Below are 10,653 nucleotides of genomic sequence, written 5' to 3' on the forward strand. Positions count from 1 at the left end.
CTCTGGACTTGTAGTTGGAGGCTGTCCTAATATGGCCTTCAGACAGAGGTGGTGTGTGGGTTTCAAGTTTGGGGAAGCTAATTTCCACCACAAAAATGCACTTAATAGCAAAGCATTCCATGCATTCCTCACATTTGCAAACTTATTAAGATGGCCTAATATTCCTAATGTGAATAATAAATAAATAGTCATAATTTAGGCTAATAATATAACTCAATCACAGTTCGCAAAAAAATACTTTTCAATGCAGCATGTAGTGGCGTAGAGAAAGCCGAGGCTTATATCGGATACATTTCTTCTCCTTTATTTGTGTAACAGTATAACTTTATTACGTCCCTCGCCCCGACACGGGCGCGAACAGGGACCCTCTGCACACATCAACAACATCGCCCACGAGGCGTCGTTACCCATCGCTCCACAAAAGCCGCGGCCTTGCAGAGCAAGGGGCAACACTACTAATAGGTTTCAGAGCAAGTGACGTAACTGATTGAAACGCTACTAGCGCGGTACCCACTAACTAGCTAGCCATTTCACATCCGTTACATTTGCACAGGAAAATGTTGGTGTCACCTCCTAATCTGTTTCACCTGTCTTTGTGATTGTTTCCACCCCCTCCAGGTGTCGCCCATCTTCCCCATTATCCCCTGTGTATTTATACCTGTGTTCTCTGTCTGTTGCCAGTTCGTTTTGTTCGTCAAGCCTACCAGCATTTCCCCCCTTGTTCCTGTTTTCTTGTTTCCCGGTTTTGACCATCTACCTGCCCTGACCTGAGCCTGCCTGCTGTCCTGTACCTTTGCCCCAGCTATCTGAATTATTGACCTCTGCCTGCCCTGACCCTGAGCCTGCCTGCCCCTGTTCGTTCGACCAATAAACCTTTGTTATTCGTCACTGTCTGGACCTGGGTCTTACATTAAACATGATAGTTGGCCTTTTTTTTAAACATATTTCATGCAATTCTACTACACTATATATGACTGGATACATTAGCAGAATAATTTTTAATATGACAAATTACAGGGTAGCCTACTCTGCTGACACTGACAAACAGATCAATAAAAACAAAATGTCTGATCCATATAATCGGCTATGAAAACGGGAGAAACAAATACAATATGGTGTCAATCTAAAACCTGGAGGAGTGTCACGGATCCCTCCGGAACTGTCATTACGCACACCTGGCCCCTATTCCATTTGATTAGTCATTGTATAAGTGTGCCCTTTGTTCACCATTGTCCTGTCGATTATTGTGCCAATGTCCGTTGGTCATGTGAGTACCTGTGCTGTGTTGTTTTGGCTTTCGTGCCACGTGGATTGTGCAGATGATTACGGGTCTCATCCCGTGTGATAATTATTGTGTATTCATTCGAGGTACTCCTCACTCTTTTGTTTTGGTTTCTACCCTGTGTTTTGTATACGTGTTTGTTTGGTCTTCGTCCCTGTGCCCTTACACAGCACGCTGTAATTTGGGTAATAAAAACCCCTATTGCGCATTCCTGTGCCTGTCTCCCGATCCATTTATGCCAACGTGACAAGGAAGAAATGATTATCCAAAAACAAACWAAAGTGGAACTGACCCAAAGATAAAGAGAGTGAATATGCAAACTCACTGAGGATAGGGCCAATAATCTCTACTAGTGCAAATAAGATCTGCTACTGTTCGCTCAATTAAGTTGMGAATTTTGATAACTAAAATACACAGTTTGGAGTCTTTGTATTGTAATCTCTTTACAACAATAGCCATTTTCTTTTCAAACGGTTTTTCCGCAATGTTGTTTTTAAATATTGTCATATGCCATGGCTGGGTCTCTCTGCTTTTCACTGACAGTCGCAACTCAACAATCATTTATTTGGTAGATTATTATTATAATTGTTTTTTTTAAATGGTCCTCTGTGGCTAAATCATGCTTTCTGGTATAGTAGCCTATTTTTWATGATTTTATTTACTTCTGTATAGACAGGAGTAAGCTAATTAGGCTGCATAATTTTGGGCAATGTAATTCAATTTACTTTAGGGAAATCTTAGCTTCCCTTAGCCTTATGGATGCGCTGCCTATGCCTCCTAATCAATTATAATAACTGCCTTTAACATTCATGAGAACATTCCCAGCATCGTAAATAACCATGTAAAAGAAGAATATTTAAAACCAAACACCAGCCAGCCACTGTTACAGCAAACAGCACACCAAAATGGCGAGAATCAAAGTTGTGACCATATGTTGAAAATATTCAGATTGTATGCAACAGCTGTGAATTGCTTATTAACTAGGGACTTCCACCAAACTGCCAATTAGCTAAGATCCCTCACACTGAAACTGCCCCCCTGTAACCTCCTACCTTAATTCTATTGCATTATTTATTGTACATCAATGACAAAACACTTGGCATATTTGACAGAGGAATATCTTATTTGAGTTGTGTTGATTATGTATGCAAATGTTTTGAGTTGTTATTTCCTCAGCATAGGTCAAGGACTAAGTTAAAGACGTTGTGTGAAAATGTTTTCTTTCTCTTAGCCACATAGTGAAATAATACTCTTTCTGACCAGCAGCAGCTTATAAGAGTCTCTTTTGAATTCATTTCCATTTCCCACCTAAAAACATACACTGAGTATACAAACAGTATGAACACCTGCTCTTTCCAGGATATACTGTAGACTGACCAGGTGAATCCAGGTGAAAGCTATGAAAGCTATTATTGATTTGTCATTTGTTAAATCCATTTCAATCAGTGTAGATGAAGGGGACGAGACGGGTTAAAGAAGGATTTTTAAGCCTTGAGACATGGGTGCCATCCAGAAGGTGAAAAGTGCCTTTGAACAGGAAGTGGTAGTAGGTGCCAGGCGCACCAGTTTGTGTCAAGAACTGCAACGCTGCTGGGGTTTTCACACTCAACAGTTTCCCCATGTGTATCAAGAATGGTCCACCACCCAAAGGATATCCAGCCAACTTGACACAACTGTGGGAAGCATTGGCGTCAACATGGGCCAGCATCCCTGTGGACCACTTTCAACACCTTGTAGAGTCCATGGYCTGACGAATTGAGGCTATTCTGCTGCCAAATTTTGTAAATATATTTTTTAAATTGAGCCTTTATTTAACTAGGCAAGTTAGTTAAGAACAAATTCTTAACTGAGGGTGCAACTCAATATTAGGAAGGTGCTCCTAATGTTTGGTATACTCAGTGTATTGACATGGCTATCTGCTAATTATAAATGAAAACAACAAAAAACAAACATTAAAATATCATGAAAGCATTATGAGGGAGGTCAATCTCACCATCAAACTCAGCTTGTCCGACTCCAACAATGATGATAGACATTGGAAGCTTAGCGGCCTGCGGAGAACAAACACAGTGACGAACAAAGAAGTAGATGTGATACTGTCAACATTCTGACAAGGTGTTTTTTGAGTTCTTTACGTGGGMAAAAGCTTTAGTCATTAAACGTTCATACCGGTAGTTGTCTTTGTTTAGTGTATTTTGCAAAATAAAAACAATTGATCCACCCCAAAAAAAGATTCTAAAGAGGACGGATCAAAAATATAAAATAAAAAAATCAGTCACAAACCAATCTGACAGCATCTATACAAAACAGTTGATCACTATTCAAACGGTGTATAATGCATTGGGTTTATTCAGTGACACAGTAAACAGTGCTACTTCTTTCACAACAGTCTGCTAATCCAGTCGCACAGGGCAGCAAGACACAAGGAGACCATTGGACGAAAGACAAATACATGTGCATTGCACAGACAAGATAACCCGAAACACTGCGTTTGCTGACAATTCCCTGCTTGCTGTTCACACTGTTCAGCTCGGCTCTAGTTGAACATTCAGTCTGGGGAAATGCATCAGAATTGCAAAAAAAACTTGATTTGTCCATATCCAGCAGAATTCTCTGGAGGTTGAGAAGTACATTCTCTTTAGCCATGTGTGGATGTATTGCTGCTACAAGGAATATCAGTTTTACAGTAGACCATTTAGAAAGTGAAAGATTTGAGTCAGTCGTGGAATATTTTGTCCAGGCAAACTAYTACAGTATAGCCAACGTAATAGTAAACGGTAGAATATACAGAATAGCATAGGATATTGTCTACAGTGTTAATACAATGTGTTCTGTAGAGAGCACGTACAGAGGAGGGGAACATAGCACAGCCAAAATGCTTACAGTACATCTCTCCCTCCCAACAGTGAAATACACTTACACCATCTCTTATTTAGGACGCCTGGTAAAGCAGCCTAGTAAAATGTCAGGGGCGCTACTTTAACTGGGGACGGGGGGGGACGGGGGGTATCCCCCCCACATTCTGAATTTGCGTATTTGTCCCCCCCAGTTTTATCATGTGATACAAAACGAGGCAACGGTGTGCTTTAGGACCATGCGGACGCCTCCGAAACCAGAGTTCCGTGCCCCTGGGAAATGTACCGTAAGCGATCGACAAAGCTGCTGCTTTAAACCAGCTAATGATGACCTGGTGCTTTAAACCAGCTAATGATGACCTGGTGCTTTAAACCAGCTAACGATGACTGGTGCTTTAAACCAGCTTAATGATGACCTGGTGCTTTAAAACCAGTTAATGATGACCTGGTGCTTTAAACCAGTTAATGATGACCTGGTGCTTTAAACCAGCTAATGATGACCTGGTGCTTTAAACCAGCTAATGATGACCTGCTGCTTTAACCATCTAATGATGACCTGCTGCTTTAACCCAGCTAATGATGACCTGCTGCTTTAACCAGCTAATGATGACTGCTGCTTTAAACCAGCTAACGATGACCTGCTGCTTTAAACCAGCTATGATGACCTGGTGCTTTAAACCAGCTAATGATGACTGGTGCTTTAAACCAGCTAATGATGACCTGGTGCTTTAAACCAGCTAATGATGACCTGGTGCTTTAAACCAGCTATGATGACTGGTGCTTTAAACCAGCTAATGATGACCTGCTGGTTTAAACCAGCTAATGATGACCTGGTGCTTTAAACCAGCTAACGATGACCTGGCTGCTTTAAACCAGCTAATGATGACCTGCTGCTTTAAACCAGCTAATGATGACCTGCTGCTTTAAACCAGCTAATGATGACCTGGTGCTTTAAACCAGCTAATGATGATGGTGCTTTAAACCAGCTAATGATGACCTGGTGCTTTAAACAGCTAATGATGACTGCTGGTTTAAACCAGCTAATGATGACCTGGTGCTTTAACCAGCAATGATGACCTGGTGCTTTAAACCAGCTAATGATGACTCGTGCTGGTTACCAGCTAATGATGACCTGGTGCTTTAACCAGCTAAAGATGACCTGGTGCTTTAAACCAGCTAACGATGACTGCTGCTTTAAACCAGCTAATGATGACTGCTGCTTTAAACAGCTAACGATGAACTGCTGCTTTAAACCAGCTAACGATGAACTGCTGCTTTAAACAGCTAATGATGACCTGGTGCTTTAAACCAGCTAACGATGACCTGGTGCTTTAAACCAGCTAATGATGACCTGGTGCTTTTAAACCAGCTAATGATGACCTGGTGCTTTAACCAGCTAACGATGACTGGCTGCTTTAAAAACAGCCGATGATGACCTGCTGCTTTAAACAGCTAACGATGAACTGCTATTTTTAAACCAGCTAATGATGACCTGGTGCTGTTAAACCAGCTAATGATGACTGGTGCTTTAAACCAGCTAACGATGACCTGCTGCTTTAAACCAGCCGATGATGACTGGTGCTTTAAACAGCTAACGATGACTGCTGCTTTAAACAGCTACGATGACCTGGTGCTTTAACAGCTACGATGAACTGCTGCTTTAAACCAGCTAATGAATGACTGCTGCTTTAAACCAGCTAACGATGAACTGCTGCTTTAAACCAGCTAACGATGACCTGGTGCTTTAAACCAGCTAACGATGACCTGCTGCTTTAAACCAGCTAATGATGAACCTGGTGCTTTAAACCAGCTAACGATGACCTGGTGCTTTAAACCAGCTAAATGATGACCTGGTGCTTTAAACAGCTATGATGACCTGCTGCTTTAAACCAGCTAACGATGACCTGCTGCTTTAAACAGCCGATGATGACCTGGTGCTTTAAACCAGCTAATGATGACCTGCTGCTTTAAACCAGCTAACGATGACTGCTGGTTTAAACAGCTAATGATGACCTGGTGCTTTAAACCAGCTAACGATGACCTGCTGCTTTAAACCAGCTAACGATGACCTGCTGCTTTAAACCAGCTAATGATCACTGGTGCTTTAAACAGCTAATGATGACCTGCTGCTTTAAACACGCTAATGATGACCTGCTGCTTTAAACCAGCTAACGATGACCTGGTGCTTTAAACCAGCTAACGATGACCTGCTGGCTTTAAACCAGCTAATGATGACCTGGTGCTTTAAACCAGCTAACGATGACCTGCTGCTTTAAACCCAGATAATGATGACCTGGTCTTTAACCAGCTATGATGACTGGTGCTTTAAACCAGCTAACGATGACCTGGTGCTTTTAAACCAGCTAATGATGACCTGGTGCTTTAAACCAGCTAATGATGACCTGTGCTTTAAACCAGCTAACGATGACCTGCTGCTTTAAACCAGCCGATGATGACCTGCTGCTTTAAACCAGCTAACGATGAACTGCTATTTTAAACCAGCTAATGATGACCTGGTGCTTTAAACCAGCTAATGATGCCTGGTGCTTTAAACCAGCTAACGATGACCCTGCTGCTTTAAACCAGCCGATGATGACCTGGTGCTTTAAACCAGCTAACGATGAACTGCTGCTTTAAACCAGCTAACGATGACCTGGTGCTTTAAACCAGCTAACGATGACTGCTGCTTTAAACCAGCTAATGATGAACTGCTGCTTTAAAACCAGCTAACGATGACTGCTGCTTTAAACCAGCTAACGTGACTGGTGCTTTAAACCCTAACGATGACCTGCTGCTTTAAACCAGCTAATGATGACCTGGTGCTTTAAACAGCTAACGATGACCTGGTGCTTTAAACCAGCTAATGATGACCTGGTGCTTTAAACCAGCTAATGATGACCTGCTGCTTTAAACCAGCTAACGATGACCTGCTGCTTTAAACCAGCCGATGATGACTGGTGCTTTAAACCAGCTAATGATGACCTGCTGCTTTAAACCAGCTAACGTGATGCTGGTTAAACGTTAATGATGACCTGGTTGTTTAACCAGCTAACGATGACCTGCTGCTTTAAACCAGCTAACGATGACCTGCTGCTTAAAACCAGCTAATGATGACCTGCTGCTTTAAACCAGCTAATGATGACCTGGTGCTTTTAAACCAGCTAACGATGACCTGCTGCTTTAAACCAGCTAATGATGACTGGTGCTTTAAACCAGCTAACGATGACCTGGTGCTTTTAAACGCAGCTAATTCTGACTAGGCGTGCTTTAACCAGCTAATGATGACCTGGTGCTTTAAACCAGCTAACGATGACCTGCTGCTTTAAACGAGCCGATGATGACCTGCTGCTTAACCAGCTAACGATGACTGCTATTTTAAACCAGCTAAATGATGACCTGGTGCTTTACCAGCTAATGATGACCTGGTGTTTAAACCAGCTAACGATGACCTGCTGCTTTAAACCAGCCGATGATGACCTGGTGCTTTAAACCAGCTAACGATGAACTGCTGCTTTAAACCAGCTAACGATGACTTTGCTTTAAACCAGCTAACGATGAACTGCTGCTTTAAACCGCTAATGATGAACTGCTGCTTTAAACCAGCTAACGATGAACTGCTGCTTTAAACCAGCTAACGATGACCTGGTGCTTTAAACCAGCTAACGATGACCTGCTGCTTTAAACCAGCTAATGATGACCTGGTGCTTTAAACCAGCTAACGATGACCTGGTGCTTTAAACCAGCTAATGATGACCTGGTGCTTTAAACCAGCTAATGATGACCTGCTGCTTTAAACCAGCTAACGATGACCTGCTGCTTTAAACCAGCCGATGATGACCTGGTGCTTTAAACCAGCTAATGATGACCTGCTGCTTTAAACCAGCTAACGATGACCTGCTGGTTTAAACCAGCTAATGATGACCTGGTGCTTTAAACCAGCTAACGATGACCTGCTGCTTTAAACCAGCTAACGATGACCTGCTGCTTTAAACCAGCTAATGATGACCTGCTGCTTTAAACCAGCTAATGATGACCTGCTGCTTTAAACCAGCTAATGATGACCTGCTGCTTTAAACCAGCTAATGATGACCTGGTGCTTTAAACCAGCTAACGATGACCTGCTGCTTTAAACCAGCTAACGATGACCTGCTGCTTTAAACCAGCTAACGATACCTGCTGGTTTAAACCAGCTAATGATGACCTGGTGCTTTAACACAGCTAACGATGACCTGCTGCTTTAAACCAGCTAACGATGACCTGCTGCTTTAAACCAGCTAACGATGACCTGCTGGTTTAAACCAGCTAATGATGACCTGCTGCTTTAAACCAGCTAACGATGACCTGGGCTTTAAACCAGCCGATGATGACCTGGTGCTTTAAACCAGCTAATGATGACCTGGTGCTTTAAACCAGCTAATGATGACCTGGTGCTTTTGAAGCGAAAGACGATGTGCATGAGCTGGGATCAATGATCTAACATGCCCTGCACTGTACTCTGTACATCTTACTCCTCTCTTCTTATCTGAGCAGTGTCTCTATTCCACTATATCAACATAATAGGACCGATCTATGATTTATCCTCCTGCCGCCACACCCCAAATTGATGCTGCAATATGTTATATTGGGAGTTATACGGTAAAAGCTCTGTGGTATGAATTAATGATAAATGCCTGTGGTGAAAACACATTCGGATGTGGAGAGATGCAGGGTGTGTGTGTGTGTGTGTGTGTGTGTGTGTGTGTGTGTGTGTGTGTGTGTGTGTGTGTGGTGTGTGTGTGTGTGGTGGTGTGTGTGTGTGTGTTGTGTGTGTGTGTGTGTGTGTGTGTGTGCACATATGTGTGCTCTCTCTCTCGTTCTCACTCTCGCCTCTTTCACTCTCTCTCACACTGAAACTCTAACAGATTTTTCCATTTAATCAACACACTTGTATCAATAAACGCCACATCATATTTTCACAAAGACTGAACCACAAACATACATTATTTAGTCGACACTGTTAGTAACTTTACTTCTTACTCATGGGATCCTACTCCAGCAAGCTGTTTAAATCCCATCTATTTTTGGACTGCAAAAATAATTGCAAACCCAACAACTTTGAATAGTTTGATCTCTACCTGTCCCTGGCTGTAATAGTATTTTCCGGCCTGCAGAAGCAAACCTGGAAGTTTCTAAAATCATTAAAATATTCATGAATTTTATTCCAACCATCCTCTGCATGACAAACCAGTCAGTGAGGCAGCCCCTCCCCTGTGACACGGGTATAAACTGCCAACACATTGTCCGCGTTCCAAATGGAAGCCTTTTCCATATGTAGTGCACTAGTTTTAAGCAGGGTACATAGGGCTCTGGTCAAAAGTAGTGCACTAAATAAGGAATATGGTGCACTTTGAGACACAGATATGCAGTGATGTAATAGCGGCCCAAATGAATTATGGGCCATGGTGATTCTGCTGTTCTGTCCTGACAGAAAAGGAAGAGAGTAGGTCCTCATGTATTAACCACTGCCCTTAGTGGAGAGTGAAGTTAAGGAGAGATCTGTGAAACATCAAAGACAGTGGTTGGAGCTAATATTTAGCCCAAAGGCTGGCCTGGTAAACGGGCAGACGAGTGGGGGAATGGAGGGTAAGGTGGACTCCATAGAGATATGCAAAACTAAATCAGCAGGACAGTATGGACAATTGGAGAAAACAACTGATAGCGGCAAAGGATTCAACTCCAAATAAACAAGTAATTCAGTCTTTTGTCCCTGTGTTGAGAATAGTGATTCTAGTTGACAGGACTGTAAATGCGATGGCAGGACACAGAAAGCAGGGCCAAGGCAGCAGGTTAGAAGGCTTGGTTGAGTCAGTTGAGGCAGGTTAGAGGTAGAGGCAAGATGTTTCACTGTTGTTTGGATGTTCTTTTATTTTTTGTTGACCCAATTTAAGGTTTTGTATCTATGAACATCAATTTGTTTATGATAGCGCTGTACTTAACATTAACGCTTGCTTTTGGGCTTCTAAAAGGTTTGTTTGTTCATGAAAAGTCCCTTGATCCACTTTGTATCTCTGGCGTGGGAATACACAGAGTGTGTCTACTGTCCAATTGGGGAGCAGCACGGCATCCTGACCTCTGATGACTTCTAACCTCTGACTCACAGCAGACTGGGTTAAAGGGAATTTGCGACTGTTAGTCAAACCATTAGAACAGCCACACCTCTTTTTAAGATCTTGTCTGCTGCTCTATCCTGCGTCCGCCAAGCCTTTAAGCTGCCTCAACCGAGCCAAGCCTTTTAACCTGTCTCAACCGAGCCAAGCTTCTAAGCTGCCTCAACCGAGTCAAGCCTTCTAAGCTGCCTCAACCGAGTCAAGCTTAAGCTGCCTCAACCGAGCCAAGCCTTCTAAGCTGCCTCAACCGAGTCAAGCCTTCTAAGCTGCCTCAACCGAGTCAAGCCTTCTAAGCTGCCTCAACCGAGTCAAGCCTTCTAAGCTGCCTCAACCGAGTCAAGCCTTTTAACCTGCTTCAACGAGGCAAGCC

The 10,653-nt window shown here is 42.8% G+C and overlaps 1 protein-coding gene across 1 annotated transcript in view; it reads right to left on the bottom strand.

The window, feature by feature from the left end:
• Positions 1–10,653, bottom strand: part of LOC111976817 (copine-8-like) — a 34,690-nt gene that overhangs the window by 2,401 nt on the left and 21,636 nt on the right. The window contains exon 4 of the mRNA XM_024005969.1: positions 3,276–3,333. Within this exon, the coding sequence (XP_023861737.1) occupies positions 3,276–3,333 (58 nt within the window). The remainder of the gene's footprint in view (positions 1–3,275; positions 3,334–10,653) is intronic.

This window comes from Salvelinus sp. IW2-2015, linkage group LG17, assembly GCF_002910315.2.
Source record: "Salvelinus sp. IW2-2015 linkage group LG17, ASM291031v2, whole genome shotgun sequence".
NCBI classification, from domain to species: Eukaryota; Metazoa; Chordata; class Actinopteri; order Salmoniformes; family Salmonidae; genus Salvelinus; species Salvelinus sp. IW2-2015.